Source organism: Oryctolagus cuniculus, chromosome 7 (assembly GCF_051225735.1).
Source record: "Oryctolagus cuniculus isolate XC-2025 breed Fujian yellow rabbit chromosome 7, ASM5122573v1, whole genome shotgun sequence".
NCBI lineage: Eukaryota > Metazoa > Chordata > Mammalia > Lagomorpha > Leporidae > Oryctolagus > Oryctolagus cuniculus.
Window position 1 is genome coordinate 73,294,659 of NC_142873.1, and position 17,491 is coordinate 73,312,149.

A 17,491-nucleotide genomic window follows, 5' to 3' on the forward strand; every position below is an offset into this window, starting at 1 on the left:
CCCACATCCAAGTTATTCTGATCCATTCCTCTTATTCGCCAAGCTGACATCAACATATTTCTCACTTTAAGTAGGATCTCCATGAGAGTGAGGCGTCTTCTGCACGACTATTGTCAGCAAACCTGGCACTGGCCTGCGCCTTGATGATGCAAACAAAGATTTGTTGATGAAGGTGATGGGTGAACGAACAAAAACATGATACAAGGGGATAATACCTGATTCCAAGCTGGTCACAATCTAGCCAGGAGGATTTAGCAAGTGCCATACATACTGTAATAGAATCAAGTAGAAAGTTTTATAAGAGACGGGGATGCTTCTAGCCAGGGGAGAAAAGAAGAGTGGAATATTTTTTGGAGTGGAACCACCTCTAAATGAATTTGCCCCCTTCTCTCTAGCAAGCTTAGTAGGGAAACATAAAGAATCGATCTTCAAAAGTGCTTCCCATTTTACAGTAATACGCATACTTTTTAAAAATAGCCAGCAGAATGGATTCTTCTGCAAAAGTGCAACCTTGGCTAGGCACCCCCAGACACACTTAATCCCGCGGCTGCTGGCGGGGGCTGTTTTCCCTCGCCTCGCCCCCGCGCCCCCGAGAGACTGGCACCTCTGAGCCGACCCGACTCACGCGCCCTCCTCGGCGGCCCGCTTCCTTGTAGGGTGGGTGGAGGGGGAGTCACCACCTCAGCCCCGGGGAGTTCCTGAAGATGCTGTTGCCCGGAGACACTGTTTCCGTCCCTGTGGAGGTTCCTGCAGAAGAAAGGACCAGGGCAGCCTGAGACCTGGAGCGCAGAGTGCCGTCGCTTAGTCTCCAGAAGAGCCCGGTACCTGGCCCGCGCCTGCCCAACTCGGCCTCTCCGAGTGGGGAGAGCAGAGGCCAGCGCGCCTGCCCTTCCTCCCGCCGGGACCGCGGGCGCGCGGCCAACGAAGCCGGGCGGCCAGGGCAGCTGTGCCGGGCTCCCGGAGCCGCAGGACCGAGCGCAGCCCCGCCCCGGGGGCGTCGCCGTCCCGCCCCGCGCCGCGCTGCGGGCCCGACTCTCCTATTTCCACTCGCGCTCAGCCGCGCTGTCACTTCCGTCTCTGACTGGAGCCCGAGGACGAGGGAGGGTCTCCGACTGTAGGCACTGCCATGGCCCGGGTGCTTAGCAAGGACGCGGCGGACATCGAGGTACAGGCTGCGCGCCGGCTGGCCCGGGGCGGGCGGGGAGCCCCAGCTGGCCATTGCCGGGGGCCGCGGCTCCGGGGGGAAGAGTGGGAGACGCGGGAAACTTTACCCCTGCTGGAGACCCGCGGAGCAGGCAGAGGAGCGCGGAGCCGAGCCCCGCGCGGACAGGCGGGGACAGAGCCTGAGGACCACCCGCGACCACAGGGGTGCCCCTTCCACGGGACGCTTCTGGAGGAAGCCTGATTCGCTCTTCCCAGAGGGGCAGCGACTCCAGAGCGCCCGAGGTGCGGAGCGGTGCACTCCAAGGGATAGGGCGCCCAGTAGCCACCCACTTGTCCACCTGCCCGCTGCCCCCAGTCCTGGAGCTGAACCCTGCCGTTTGCAAAGGTGGGGTGTGGAGTGGAGTCGTGGGAGGAGACCCGAGTCGGCTGCAGCGGGCCCCGCCGGTCGGAGTATTGTTTATGAAATGATTGACCAGAGGAGAGAAGGAACAAAGTCTTGAACATTCACCATGGAATGTCCTCAGGGGGAATAACAAACCCAGAAATAAAATCTTGTTTTCTTTTCCTCTCAACAGTTTTTGGTTCCCTCTAGCACACATTTCTGAGGGAAAAAAACAAACAACAAACAAAAAACCTTTCTTTCTGTAAATAAGGCACACCTGAAACAGAACTATTTCTTTCGGCTTCTCCTTATGTCCTTGAATGAGTGCTGTGAACAGGACTGACTTGTCTGCAGGGACTTAGAGTTCCCAACTCACTGTCAGCACTTCTGCCCAAGAAACGGGTTTGTTGGGTTGTTTTGTTTTGTTTGGGGATTGTCTTTGTATGAGTTTCCTGCTCTGGCCGAATATTTGTGTGTGTATGTGTGCGCGCGTGCCCGTGCCTCCCCCCGCACGCGGGTGCTTTACAAATCACAGATTTTTCTTTTTCTCTGTCCTTCTGGTGATTGAAGTAAGTTTAAAACCACCTGCTGCTTTTGCTGCATTTTTGCCTCTGTCATTGATTGGGTAAACTTTGCACCCTTTTTAGGACCAGGTGTTCTGTTTGTACTGTTTAGGGGAACTTAATGTTCTCTTTTCTCCAGACTCTACACTTTGGTTTAAAAAACCCATATTGGTAACAGAAGCCAGAAGTATCATATGGACATCTAGTTAGTTTCTGGTTAGTTGTGGTTTCTCTTGTGGATAGATTACTTATTGATACTAATCAATACACATGTAATGAAGTACTCACAGGTGCACAGGGTAAAACTTGTGTTTGTCCCTTTCATTTCGGTCTTAGTCCTATATGGTCCTTGTAGCTTTGACTTCACCATTTTTGCATTTTTTTTTTAATTTGAATTAAGTCATCTACTAAGCAACTGATGGCATTCAAGCAGAACTGATTGCAGAGATCAGAATGTCAGAGGAGGAGTGGTGATTGACTTTCGGGATACTTAAGTTCAGAATGTTGTTGCCAGCTTAACTAATTCTGTTTTTTTTCTCTCGTGATTGTTTTTGAAATCCATTCTTATCTGGATTCTGAGGAAAAAGATGCCAGTGAAACATTAAATGTACAACATAATTTCATGTATAGATTGTTTGCACCAATAGCATGTAAGAACCTAAGACTTCCTGCTCCAGTCATCGCAGACTAACCTTAGTCTGTGTGGCGAGTTTGCCTGATATTATTTATAATCTGGAAGGTGGTAATCAGACTTCTTCAGCTTTTATGCAGTTTCCATGTGCAGCACATTTTAATCAACAAAATCTCTCCTCACAGAACCTTCCTTTCCCCTCAAAGTAATACCCATGATTCATGAGTTAAAATACCATGAAAGAGCATGAAATTAATCATTAAAATATAATGCGGTGAGGAAAAATACATTAAGCCTAGGGGAACACATTCAAGCATAGATGTCTCAGTTGTTCCTGTTGACTTAGCAAAGTTCATTTTTGTGTATAAGAATCAGAGTGAACTGCTGTTTTCTATCAAATTTGAACGCTTTCCTTGAACACATTCATTAAAGCCATTATCTAGGGACTGATCTGATTATGATCATTGCCTTAGCCTCAAATACATGGAGAAACAAGTAATCTTTTAAGAAATTACTGGTATGAAATATAAGTGTGATAAGAACGTATTGATAAATGGAACTAGTGCTTAATAAATGCGAAAAGCACAGAAGGTGATGGTAACAACTCGCTGACAGCGATTTAATTTTCTCTAAGCTACCTATATTGCCTCAGATTTTGGCAAAACAGACAAGAAATATCTTGGTTTCTGGGGGAAAGAATCTATTGAGGCATATGTAGTTGCTTTGTGTGGTCTTCCAGAATTTCTAATCCCAATCCAGTATCTCATCAGAGTTTGAAAGGTTGGGAATATGGAAAATAGGTCACAAAGCTTCAAAGCTGGATATCCCTGGACTGGAAGATGGGCACAGAAGAGGTGCATTACTTGGTAACAGAACAAGGCTTATAATACTGAAAAATGATTATTCTTGTAGTAAGATAGAGTTGCATGACAAGTTTTAATTTTCTTTTATGACACATTCTTGTGGGTTAGAGCATGGGCTCTGGAGCTAACTATTGGGAATTGAGATTTAGCTTCTTTCAAGCTGTGTGATCTTGGCAAAGTTATCTAGTTTCTTTGAGCTATACTTGCTTTATCTGTTGAGGAAGGGAAATAACAGTAAGTAGAATCGTGTATCAGAAGTTGACAGCTGCCTGTCAGGAAAAAATAGAAACATATTAAAAAATAAGGATAAAGAAAAAGTAGCTTATTTTCAGGAACACCATTGCCCATAAAGTAATTAGTGCTCTAAAATTCATTAACAGTAGTTATACGATTTTAAAGTATTTTATTGTCTGGGTTTACTTTTTGAATATAGTCTGGATTTTGTCAAGGTTTACTTTTGAAAATGAACTCTCTTGGGAAGGTTTCAAGGAATGTGGTTAGTGGACATTGGTCACCTTTCCTGACCTCAGCAATAACTTCATAGACTTCTTCATTTAGATTGAATTCATGGATAGTATGATGCCAATTTCTGCACATTTAAAAGCAAATGATTTTGAAGAGTTCACTTTTGTTCAATACCTTGTTCTCTTAATGACAAGGAAAATTGAGCCTAGACTATAAAATAAAGTAAAATATATGCATTTCTGGCCACCTTTTAACTATTTGCACATTATGAACTTAGATTATTTACTACTAAACTGAATTGCTTCCAACGCACTATTCCCACAATCAAATGTCAAGGTCCACTCTGTGACTTATCAGCTAACGTGTGTTAAGGGGTTATAAACACATTTCATGCTTACCTTGAATTTAAAAAGGGATTTTAGTTCATTGTCCATAAAATGCATATTAAGTTAGATAGAAATAACTTTGAATTACGGATGCTAAGACTTCTTTTCATTTTAGAATTAAGAATTTTCTGTAGTTATGAAGAAAATGAGGGGGAAATGATGAGTTTGGAAAATGGGAGTATAATGGAAGTCACTTTGAAAAATTTAATTATAAGGAAATTTGAATAAGGGAAAGCCATGGTTATGAATTGTTAATATAGTTATGAATTCTTAGTTATGAGTTGGAAGAGGTGACAAAAACTATTTTTAAGCACCCTGTCCATCACTGCTTTTGTCCCTGGGAAGAGAAAAGGGTCCTAGATTTAAAGGAGAGACTAAGGATTCAACTTTAAAGAAGCCATGGGTTATTATTAAAATTTGTCTTTTTTTATTTTAACTGAATATATAAGTAACAGTCCTACCCTCTGGATTGGGCACCAGAGAGCTTGTGGAAAGACAATCTTGTAAATTCTTTGAAGGTTTTTATTTTATTTATTTTTTTTTAGAGATTTGTTTACTTGAGAGGCATAGTTATAGACAGGGAGAAGGAGAGACAGAGTTCTTCCATCCGCTGGTTCACGCCCCAGATGTCTGCAATGGCTAGAGCTGAGCTGATCTGAAGCCAGGAACCAGGAGTCTCTTCGGAGTCTACCACACGAGTGCAGGGGCCGAAGCATTCGGGCCATCCTCTACTACTTTCCCGGGCCATAGCAGAGAGCTGAATCTGAAAAGGAGCAGCTGGGACTCGAACTGGATCCCGTATGGGATGCTAGAACCACAGGCAGATGCTTAACATACTGTGCCACAGAACCAGCCCCAGGCTTTTATTCTTTAGCTTTAAACCTGTTACATGAGTTTTGGTTCTTATATGTGTTTTTGTCCTGTCAAGTTGAAGCTGTTCTGGGACCATACTTAGTGTTACTTTGAAGTGTTTTTTCTAAGGAGCTCAGCTGGGCAGTAAAAAACTATATCTGATGGTTTGACTGAAGAGTCGCTCAAACCAGTGTGGGATTGAAGGTGCTATTTGTTTTCGATAGTTGAGCATGATATAATCAGCGCAGTGTTCTTTTAAGTTCTACATCTTGTACATAAGTTCAGATGATCTTTTTTATGTATTTACTTGAAAACTATGAGATTAATAACTAATGACGAATCTACAAGTGAATCTTCTGATAGCAGATACTTGTATTGCCTCATTAACTGTAAACTGTGTCAGAATTCAGTAGACACCTATGTTGCTTTCTAGAAGGAAAAAGTCCACATTTGAAGAGCTGAATGTTAACATTAAGGAATTGATTAGAATGTTAGGGAGATCTGGAATTAAGATAATTGAATGATCTTTAAGTGTCATCTTTCTCTTTTTTTTAAAGATTTATTTATTTATTTGAATGAGTTGGGGGGAGGGGAGAAGGAGAATGGGGAGAGGAGGGAGGAAAGAGAAGGATCCATCTCCCACCAGGTGGTTCACTCCCAAGATGATCACAAAATGGCCAAGGCTGGGCTAGGCCAAAGTCTGGAGCCAGAAGCTTCTTCTGGGTGTCCCACATAGCTGTAGGAGCCCATGCACTTGGATCCTCCACTGCTTTTCCAGGCCATTAGCAGGGAGCTGGATTGGAAGTGGAGCATCCAGGACAGGAACCAGCTCCAATATGGGATGCTGGCATTGCAGGTGGCAGCTTTACCCACTATGCCACAATGCAGGGACCCCATATCTTTCTTGAACTATTTGAATACAGCATCTTGTTATACTCTATGAAAATAGACAACACCCCAAAGGCTGAAAATTAGATTTTCTAGTAAGGCAGAGAAATCTGATTACTGTGGGAGAATTCTAATGGCTCCAAAATTTGGAACTGTAAAATGAAAATACAGTGAGACCATGAGAAGAAGTCATATCATGACAAAGTATAGTGAGAGATTTTATGTAATCTGAGCATTAGAACAGGTGGGAGGAGATTGGAAGGGATTGGTAATTTTATTTAGTTTTTGCCTGATACCTAATAAACACAATGACAGATGTAGCAGAGGCCATCAGTCCTTAAAGCTGTAAAGAAAATTTTCACTTATATTCTACATTAACTCAGGTACTTCATAAAGTACTATAAGATTATACATTTATCTGTAGTCAAGACTTTGATTTTCAAATGTGACATGTTTACTTTCTGCACTTGATTTGCTCGTAATCCTCCATATCAAGACAGAAGGTATTTTTGGCCTCAACATCAATAGTGTGGGTGTTCACAGATATCCTGGAGCCAATTATACTACTGAGATAAGTCTTAATAGGATTATGTCTTTCCTGTGGTTTATAATTGTTATTGCTTCCATTGCTTTTAATTAAAATGTTATACTAGTAGCTAGGAAACATCTGTATTTAACTCAGTATATAACTTTTAGTTCACCACAGATTTCTATTTATTGATGTTAGGAACTAAGGATTTTGCTTTTAAATTATTCGTTTCACAAAATCAAGCTTCATTTCATGATAAGTACAAGAAGTATTTTGTTAAAACAGAACTGTGTTCAAATCTTGGCCCTATTTATTTACATTTTTATGGTTAATTTCTTTCTTCAACTGTCATGTGTTCCTCTGTAAATTAGAGTTAATCTGATTTATTTCATACAATATCTGTGAAGATTAATTGGTGCCATATATAAAAAATAATTCAGATAGCATCTGTTGTAAAATACATGCTTTTAAAACTGAAGTACTTATTTTAAATATTGCTACTGCGTATATCATGTGAGTTATGTAAATGCCGATTGGCTGGAATTTGTTCAAATCAGGGATTCACTGGTGGTATTGATGTCTGTTAGAACCTGAGAGGGAAGATGAAGTTTGTGAAGTTAAAAGAATTATGGGGGAGGTTCATTATGGATTTGTAAATATTGCAGATAATGCATTTTGAATACAACTGTCAATGTTATAGGTGGATGGAAGAATTTCTGAAATTTAGGTCAAATTGAAGAGACTTACATCATTTCTGTTAAAATACGTTTAATGTCCATTGTGTTGCCAAACTTCTGATGTAAGCTTCCAGGAATATACAGGAAGTGTATGGTACAGGTTTGGTTTATTAGGACTATTTGCATCTATTACATAGGGAGTAAGATTTAAAGCCAGGGCTGACCTCCAACCCTTACAGTTTTCTATATGACATCCATAGGGTGGATTTCTTCAGTGTTCTTAGTATTTTTGAGATGAGATCAGGGCTAAAGCATGGATGAAAATTATTTGGGTACTTTCTTGTTGGCATTTATAAGAAATTTGATAATACTCTTTATGAAAAGAAAACCCTACACAGTAAAAACAAACTCAAATATCTCTTTGTAGTAACTAGAGCATACTTAATCTCCTTCTAAGCAAAAATATTAGCTTCAAAGGAAGTTATTTTTTGACTTTTTTTTTTTAAAAAGATTTATTTATTTATTTATTTGAAGGGCAGAGTTACAGAGAAGCAGAGGGAGAGAGGGAGAGAGGTCTTCCATCTACTGGTTCACTCCCCATACGGCCACAATGGCCAGAGCTGCACTGATCAGGAGCCAGGAGCTTCTTCCGGGTCTCCTGCGTGGGTGCAGAGGCTCAAGGACTTGGGCCATCTTCCACTGCTTTCCCAGGCCATAGTAGAGAGCAGGATGGAAATTGAAGCAGCTGGGACTTGAACTGGCACCCATATGGGATGCTGGCACTGCAGGCAGCAGCTTTACCTGCTATGCCACAGTGCTGGCCTTTTTTTTTTTTGAATTTTAAGCATCTCTGGCCCTAAGGTATTTGTTTATCAGTAACTTTTTTTTAATTAAGAGGAAAGAGGGACTTGGAGGTCCACTGGTTTTCATCAGGATCAGGGAAAGGGTGCCCTTTCTGAAAGAACCCTCAGATGTTACATTTTAAGATTGCTTAAAATAATTTTGTTTCTCGGAGCATTTCAGCATGGTTGTAAATATAATTCTCACTTTCCTCTACCTCTAGCATAATAATTAAAGAGACAATCTGTGTCCCTACCTCCCAGGTGCTTGGAAATTGATATTATGAGTGCTTATGAATGTCCCCTTGAGACATTCCTGACTGGGCCACTTTGAAGAAAAATCTCTTCATCAATAATTAAGCCCTGAGGGCCACTTCTCAGGGGACCCACACAAAATTGCATGTCAACTGCAGGCCTGATTTATACAGATGGTGATCATGGATGAAGCTCTACCTGTACCCCCCACCACAATTAGCTAATATAGCACACACACACCTCTCTGGAAACTTCATCCCCCAATTTTCAACTTGTCTTTACCTTGCCTAGCATTGAATAATCTAAATAGATCTTAATTTTTGTGTAATTTTTTAAAAGTGATATTAAACATTGTAGTAGCATCTTAACACTTAAAGCATGTTATTGTGTCTGTGGAGAAGATCATGTGTCTATTGTACAAAACTGTGGGAGAGAATGTGTATTTACTATTGGTCGATTAAAATCAGCAGCCCAAGAGAGGGGACAGCCTGGGGACATTTTCGCACCATGGTTAGATCCTTTGCTCTCTGACCTGGTGGAAATCATTTTAAGCTCTGTGAAGAGTTTGTTAATTAAGGATGCTGGAATTGTTTGGAAATGCAAACTGCCTGTGTGAGCAAACTAAAGGAACATAGAAGTGGTGTTGTCATAGCGGCTCATTTATGTGCCAGGTAGGAGGAGGTGTGACATTTATACCTGCTATAGGAATTTAATTGACTTATTCACCAGGGTTCTACTTGTCATTCTCCTTTTCTTCTTTTAATCAAATGAGTGAGTTAAATCTCAAACTTACCCAAGAACACAAAGCCCCATCCTAATTTAATCAGCTGAAGTTCTTAGATTCAGCTGGAATTAATATTTTGTGTTTCTTAGATAAGCCTGTCTTAACTATAAATGAAAAGCTGAGATGCTAAAAAGGAAATAGGGCTTCACAAGGCAGTTTCTCTAGTGTTTGTTGGCTCATTAGGGTCAGCGCAAAGCAGTGGAGTCCCTGCCCCACTGGGGACTTCCTTCTCTGACTTCTTGTTCCTCACTGACCTGAGAGGTTTGGGAGCTGCCTTCCAGATATTCCTCTGTGCAAAATGTGAAGGACTGCCGGGGTAAAAATTTGAACTCATAACTTGAAGAAAAGCATTAAGTTGTCTTCACAGGTTTCCAAGGGCTAAAACATGACATCTTTCCCAGAAAAATGTACATTTCTGTAGTTTACTACACTTTTACATTTTTATTTTTAAATTTTTCACAATTGCAGAATATGGAAAAGATGCCAAAGAAGTAAAAAGATGACCCTAAACATATGGATTTATAACCATACTATCCATGAAGTACTTTTGTTTTTCTAATGCATGAATTGTATTTTTCCTAAATATTTATAATCATGTACAGTTTATATTTGTGTTCTCGTTGTGTCAGAAGTATTTACAGGGCTGGTGTGACATAGCAGGTAAAGCTACTGCTTATGACGCTGGTATCTCATAAGGGTGCAAATTCAAGCTGCTCCATTTCTGATCCAGCTTCCTGCTTTGGCCTGGGAAAAGCAGCAGAGGATGGCACAGTGCTTGGGCCCCTTTACCCATGTGGGAGACCTGGAGGTGGTTCCTGGCTCCTGGCTTTGGCCTGGCCCAGCCCTGGCCATTGTATCTGTCTGGACAGCGACCCAGTGGATGGAAGATATCTTTATTTCTGTCTGTTTCTCTCATTTTTATTTTCAAATAAAGACATTTTTGAAGTATTTCCTCAGATTATTATTAACTTTTGAAATGGTTTTTAGTAGCAATGTAAGATTGTATGTGGGTGGAAATACCAAAATTGTTTGAATCTTCACCTTTCTTATCAGATGTTTACTTTGGTTTTAGTAGTCAATTATTAAAAGTAATGCTCAACAAAAAATCTTTTGTGTCAAGCATTTTGTTGGAAATAAACTTGAGAGAGTTGGTTTCAGTGATGAGCATTTCAAAAACTATAGAAATGAAATTAAAGATTACAAAACTTTTTGTAAGAAAGTAAATGTTATCTGTGCATTTGAGGGGTCTTGAAAAAGTTCATGTAAATATATGGTATTTTCACACCAAAATGAACTTCTAATTTCATTTCCACGAACTCTGTCCTTGAATAGTGCAGTTCAGTTCTGCTCATCTTACCTATGTTTGTCACCTGAATTAAGTATCTTTAAAGAGATGTTTTAAAACGAGGAAAAAATTATTCTTTGATGCAAAGAGAGAAAGGACAAGGTGGAAATGTAAACGGTTACCTATTTGCCTCACCCTTTTGACACTGATTTTGGTAGATGTGCTTCAGTATCTGGATGAAATTTCACTCATTGTAGATGGGACTTAGTTTGGACTCAGTGCTGATTTAGTGGTTTTAGATTATAGCTTGACTCCCTGCATGGTTCCTTTTTTTTTTTTTTTTTTTTTTTCCTGCCCTTGGAGAACAGGAAGAAGATTGTACCTCAGGTGATCTTAAGGGGCTGTGTGTGACAATATTGCTATCCTATCATATGTTCACAGATGGATACTTGTATTGTCCCACACCCCGACCCCCAGATTCTTAAAGGGCTATTTTACCCTAAACCGCCTTTACATTAAACATCGACTGGTCTTGTGTGTCTGTGTGTGTGCATGTGTATGCACTTGTGTTTCTAAAAATTTTTTCCCTTCCAGGTAATTAGGAAAAAGAAAGGGTCTGTGTCTATTTTTGACTCAGCACACTTTTCTCACTGTTGCAAATTTAATAAAGCAAAACTTCCTATTGCCTAATTTTGTTAACCAAAATTACCTTTGCTTCATGCTACATGTTCAACTAAAGTTTACTTGCAACCTAAACTCTAAATGTTGGTTTGCTTATGCCTCTGCATATTTTGAAAGAGATGAAAACATTTTCAGAGGAAAATTCTTTCATGGTTCATGAAAACTACTGCCCATAACACCTTTGCCCCAAGATTAGACAATATTTTGTTTATTCTTGAAGTATTCTTCACACTTGTTTAAGATAATATTATGATAGTAGCCTAGAAGGCAAATTATTCATGGTAAGTTAGACTATTTTATGGATTTGAAATATTTTTAAGTTACTGTGCACAGGGTGCTACTAATTCATATGGCTGCTGGCAGTATGTGAACGTATATATAATGACATTCTTCCCAGTATTCATGGTTACTTTTATTTTTGTAACTAAACAATTGGGTGAAAACTCCTGTCTGCTTGGTTTAATTTGCATTTGTTTGAATATTGGTAAGTTTGAACACCTTCTCCATATTTTAATGAATTTTGAATTATAAATTATAAATTATTTTAATAGGATTTTAATGTAATAGTAATATAAGCAAATACAAATAAAAAGTAGAAATATCACAGACTCTAAGAAAATTAGATGCTTATGACTAAAAAATCACAACAAAAATAGTGCAATTTTTGGAAATATACAGTCCATCAAATATATAATTCAGATAAATTCAGAAATATTAACAGGCTGGTAGACTTTATTCATTATAATATTGTTTGGCAAGTGATGCATTATTCTTGAGAGAGTTATAATGAAAGGGCAGCATAGATTTTATGGTTATGAATGTAGGCTGTAGATTTAGATTGTCAATTAATGTTCATATCTTGCCCTGCTACTTAACAGTAATGGCCTTGACAAATAACCTTTCCTTGTTTCAATTTCATCATCTATAAAATGGGTATAACAATAGAACCTACATCATAGAATCGTTGGTTAAAGGAAGTAATACATATTCATCATTTTTAATAGTTCCAACATGTAACAAGTAAACCACTAATGGTAGATATTGAAATATTAGTAGTGGTTATCACTCAATGTTTTCACTCCAATGGCCTTTTTATCTCTGTGATTATATTGTTGCTTTGATCTTCTTAAAACAGATGTTTATTGTGACCTTTTTGTTTATAGTTAAACATTTATTTCCTATATGCAATAAAATTGCATTACATTAGAGGTACAATAAGGCAGTAAGGCAGTTTTTAAAAGATATAATTTAGCTAGTATCATGAGCTTTGATTAAAAAAAAGATCAAGCAAGATAATGTGTTGCAGAATGAGGAAGTAGGTCCTTCCCTTGGCAGTTGGAAGAGATGTCCCTAAGGAACTGACATTTAAACTGGAAACTGAACGGCCATAAGGGGTATGTCAGAGCTTTTAAGGGAAACAAAAAATAAAGAAATAAACAAAACAAATCAAAGAAGTGAGGTTGAATTTTGTATGAAGAACAAAAATAAGTAGCGAGGGTGTGGAGATGGATAAAAGTATGATATTTAAAAACGATAAGTATAAAATCCCTATTAGATACCAAAATAAATAAAGATAGGAAGCTGGAGAGAAGCTACTGGAGGTCGGTAAAGAAGCCAAAGCTGGAGATCAATTGAATTATTGACACAAACATGGGTTTAAAGTCCTGGGACTGTGTGAGATCACTTAGGGTCAGTGTAGTTAGACAAGGGTATAGATGTGCAGAAGAAAAGATAAGTCTGTGGCACCACTAGATGGGCGAAGGAAGAAAGATGTGCAGTTAAAGTCAACTCCTTCAGTGCCTCTGGCAGGCTAAGATGAGGGCATGACAGACTTCTTTTGATTTTGTAACATGGAGAAATTCTGAGCTTGATGATAGCTACTGGGGAAAGAAACCCAGGAAACATGAGTTGATAAGAGCATAGAATATAAGGAAATGACACAGTGACATTCAAAAGTTGAAGGAAATTTCCCTGCAAAAACAGAGCTGGAGGGGAATAATAGACCATTTACATATTTTAAGGGATGTAGATGTGTATGGAAGAGACCCCAGTGTTGAAGGACAGAGATGGTATCTTGTATAAGAGGATTATTTTGGTCAGGGGGAATATGATTGATTGTATAAGCATCAGCATAGTAGGGAACAGAGAGAGGAGGTAAATAAATTTGTTAGCAGAAAGGTAATGGAAATGCCACATGATAGTCTATTTTCTCAATAATGAGTATGAGGCATGGTTATTAACTGAAATGAAAAGACTTAGAAGATTCGAAGATCAGATGAAAGTATGAATGGATTTTCTGGAAAATGGGAGATTGAAAGAAATAAGGTAGTTATATCATGTGATTAGGAAGTATTTTTTCCATTTGATATTCATTGTCAAGAATTGAACAGAGTGGTGAACCTGATTGTGGATTTTTCTTCAGCTACTTTTAACTTCTTGGGTTCAGGCAAAAGGAATAAAGATGGCCTGGAATTGAGGTTTGCTTGGGTTAAAACTGGGCTGAGAATAGGGTGGGAAATTAAGGTGCTGTGAAGAGTTGCATTTGTGGGTCATGGACTCTAATAGGAGGAAAGTGAAGATAGGAGAGGATTATGAGTTGTGCAAACATGAGAGATGTGCACCATGTATTGATGGTTGTCAAAGAATTGTTAATGTGGAATAGTATAGGAGGTTAAGATTAGAATTATGTTTGAAACAAACTTTTAAAATGATACAGTAATTAAAAATGACAGTCAAGATTATAACAATGGGGATTGTGATTGGGGTAGTATGGAATTAGAAAGAAATCATTGGTGGTGAGATGATTGAATGACCCAAGTGTCTGCTGAAGTCACTGAGACTGGTGTGAAACACAGAACAAAGGAGAAAATAGAACTAACTATTAAGTTGTGTCAGCTTGGACAGAGTGAGGTATGTGGATCCAGTGCTTGGTGAAAGACAGGTACACAGTGTTAGATGTGCAGTAGAATACGGAAGAAGGATGGTGTGAAGATACAAGACAGCTGTATGACAATGGAGGTAGTAATTGGAGTGATGCATCCATGGGCTAAGTAATACCGAGGGTTGCTGGCAAACCCTGAAGCTACAGGAGGTAACAGAGAATCTCCACTACTGGCTTCAATGGCAGTATGACCTCCTTGACACCTTGATTTTACATTTCTGGCCAACAGAACAATGAGGCAGTAAGTTTCTGTATTACGCTACCCAGTTTATGTAGATTTTTAAATAGCAGACCTAACAAGTGAATACAGATTTTGGTATGAACTTCAAAGGAGCTAGGGTATCTTAGGAGGAAGGAAAGAAGGTTGGGAGGGAGGGAAGAAGTAGGGAGAGAAGATGGAAGAGTGCTTTGGAAGGAGGAACAGATTCAGGATATCTAACATTGAATAAGTGAAGGTCTTTAAGTAAACTCAGATTCATAGTTTAAGGAAATAGATAGGGTTAAATATCAGCAATATTTTAAAAGACTTCTAAATATACTATTACATTCCTAGGTCTCCCACTTTTTAGCATTATGAGCTTTGGCTCATTTCTCTATGAAATGGAGATCGTAATCTCTGTCCTGTGTATTTCATACTGCCCTTGTTGGGAAAAAATGTGTTAAGAACAAATGCAAATGTAGTCTGTTACTGTTATGAATTTGTTTAATTTACAAAGATGTACAGTCCTTGTGTGAGAGAAAATATGCTTTTTATCAAATGTGAAAAAGAACCAAGTAGATAACTTTAAAAAATCCATCCTAGAAATTAAACACATATTTTTTCCAAAACTTAAATTACCAAAAAATATTTTACCTTCATTCAATTTTATAAGTATTGGTATTTCTTTGGCACTGCATTAAGTACTGTATGGGGACTGGCTAGAAATATAAATGCACGTATACTACATGAGCTTAGCATACAGAACAGAAGATGAGTCACATTCACAAAGAACTATAAATCAAGACAGAAGGTGATAAGTGCTTAAGGGTGATGGCATAGATAAGAATTGAAGTACGAATCCATATGCTATACATCCACGTTTGTGCAGCTTAATGATTTGGTTTTATACTATTATTTTGATCATATTTAATATAAATAGTAAAAAATGTTTTATTAGTCTCCCTCCAGCTTCTCTTTAATATCCAATAATTCAGGGGCCAAAAGAGGAGTTATGTGATCAGTTTCCAGTGATAAGTGGGGGAGGATAGTCCAGGATGTAGTGGGTCAGATGTGAAACAGGTAGAAGTAGAGGGGCTGGCAGGGTTGGAATTGACAGGCATGACTGTGGTTCTGTGTACTCAATGCTTTTGTTTCTTGGCACTCTAATTAAGAACCTATGTCCAGTCTTATGAGGATTCATCTATTTCAGAAATGGTGAAACCAAGGACATAGAAAGGTTAAATGACTTGATTAAAGTGGGTAGTGAACTAGAAACTAAAAACTATAAATATGGGCTCAGTTTATCCAGACATTAAAATACATGACATGGACATTAGAAATCAATATTGAGAGTGGGAAGTCCTTCAGAAGTTACCTTATTTTTCCCAACTGTAAGCATTCACACGATTTCTCAAGAAGATGTGTACTATTCAGTTCTTCAAGGAGTCCTTCACATGTGTAAATGACAAGGTATGAATGGTTTCTCACCCACAGGCCAGATGGTTGCAGGGGAGGGAGCTGATGAGATATCATCAATCACTTCCCAACATGAATCAACTGACCAGTTTTGCCCTTTGCCCAGCTACTTTGACCTCTGACAGGACATAATCTTTGGTGGAGAAACTAGGAAAAAGAAATAGGCAAAATGATGATAGGACTGATACTGTCTCCTCTTTTCTTTTATAAGTATAAATATATTCATACATATGTTATAAAACCTTGATTCACTGGAGCCCTCAGATGGAAGGTCATTTTTTTAATATATTCTACTTTATGACAATGATAATGTCACTGTTGAGAGCCCAGTTCCCATTTGAAGACTTAAAAAATGTAATTACAAGGATATGATCTAAGGTTAACTTCGCTTAACCTGTGCCCTTCTTGCATCTTTAGTCTTGTACAATTGTGAATTAATTATGCTATAATGACAAACATGTAGAGGTACATATTGGGTAATTTTAATTTGTACTTCGGGGTTCAAAACAAAACAATTGTCTAGTTATATTACTCTGAAAAAATCCAGAATCTATATAATTATTCAGTTTATCAGTTCTAAAATTATATACTCATAAAAACCTATGGTTTAAAAATAAATACAAATTGAATTTAATAACTTTAATCATTTAAACCAACTTTCCTGGGGAAATGAAATTATATTGCCTAGGCTATTTGTCATGTGATTACACAAGATCACTAGTGCTTGTTAATCAGCAATCATTTTGGGTTGATATGGAACATTGTTTTCTAACTGTAGGCTGGTGATAACACCCAATAGGTTGGAATGGACCCCTGCTATGAAAGGTTAATAAGAGAAAGATAAATAGTAGTTTATTAACATATATTTATTACATATATTTGAATATACAGAGTAGGTACACAGAACAAATAGTTTTCCTAGTGGTGTCTTTTAATTCTAGCTTATATACCATCTTTATCAATGAACAACAAATTTTTAGAAGAGTACAAAGACAAAGGAAAAGAACTTTGAGTCTCTATGGCTGGCGGTTTGTGGTAAAGCAAAAAAATAGAAGTGTCAGTGAAATGAATATAAATTCCTGTGGTACCATCACCAGACTGATGAGGGTCCAGCTGTCTTTGAGGGTTAACCTTTGTTCTCCCTGGTAGAGAAGGAGCAGGATACCTGTGGTCTTTGTAAGCATATGGGGATACTTTATAAATTTCATGAGGAATAATAAACATTAAAGAGTAAAGAAATGCTTTTAAAGAAAAGTAGTGGTTCCTTTTTCTGCTCTTTCTTGTGCTGGTAAACAACTAGTTGGGAATTGGTGGGAAGGGGTGAGGGGAGAGGCAAGCCTTCCGTTGTGGAGTTCCTGATTGCCATGGGACCAGTGCATCCTCTGTTGCATGTTTTAAGCCATAAGGATGTGGAATTTAAAAGAGATGTTAATCATCATCTTGCCAGTGCCCTGGGGAGCTGATTTCTCACTTACGCCTCTCTATCTTCTCTCACTTCTCCTTTGAGAAGCAACACTTTTTGCTACTTCTTTTTGATTCATCTGCTGGTAAGATTCAAATTTCTATTCACTGTCAAATTTTTGGACATTTTTAATTTTATCTTTTGGCCATTTGCCTAGAAGTCTTAGAAA

The 17,491-nt window shown here is 38.7% G+C and overlaps 1 protein-coding gene and 1 long non-coding RNA gene across 5 annotated transcripts in view; one reads left to right on the top strand and one right to left on the bottom strand.

The window, feature by feature from the left end:
• Positions 1-214: 214 nt before the first annotated feature.
• On the bottom strand, positions 215-961 carry LOC138850360 (uncharacterized). Its single transcript, XR_016237161.1, has 3 exons — positions 826-961; positions 626-747; positions 215-270 (listed from the first exon to the last, which is right to left on the bottom strand). It is a non-coding gene; the product is annotated as an uncharacterized LOC138850360 (long non-coding RNA).
• A 34-nt stretch (positions 962-995) lies between these two features.
• The window catches only part of DPYD (dihydropyrimidine dehydrogenase), a 962,066-nt gene continuing 945,570 nt past the window's right edge, over positions 996-17,491 (top strand). For 3 of the 4 annotated variants that reach the window (XM_008264835.4, XM_089337036.1, XM_089337037.1), the window contains exon 1: positions 996-1,165. In XM_008264835.4, the coding sequence (XP_008263057.2) occupies positions 1,127-1,165 (39 nt within the window). In that variant the 5' untranslated portion in view covers positions 996-1,126. The remainder of the gene's footprint in view (positions 1,166-17,491) is intronic. The other variant, XM_089337035.1, reaches the window with a different exon arrangement.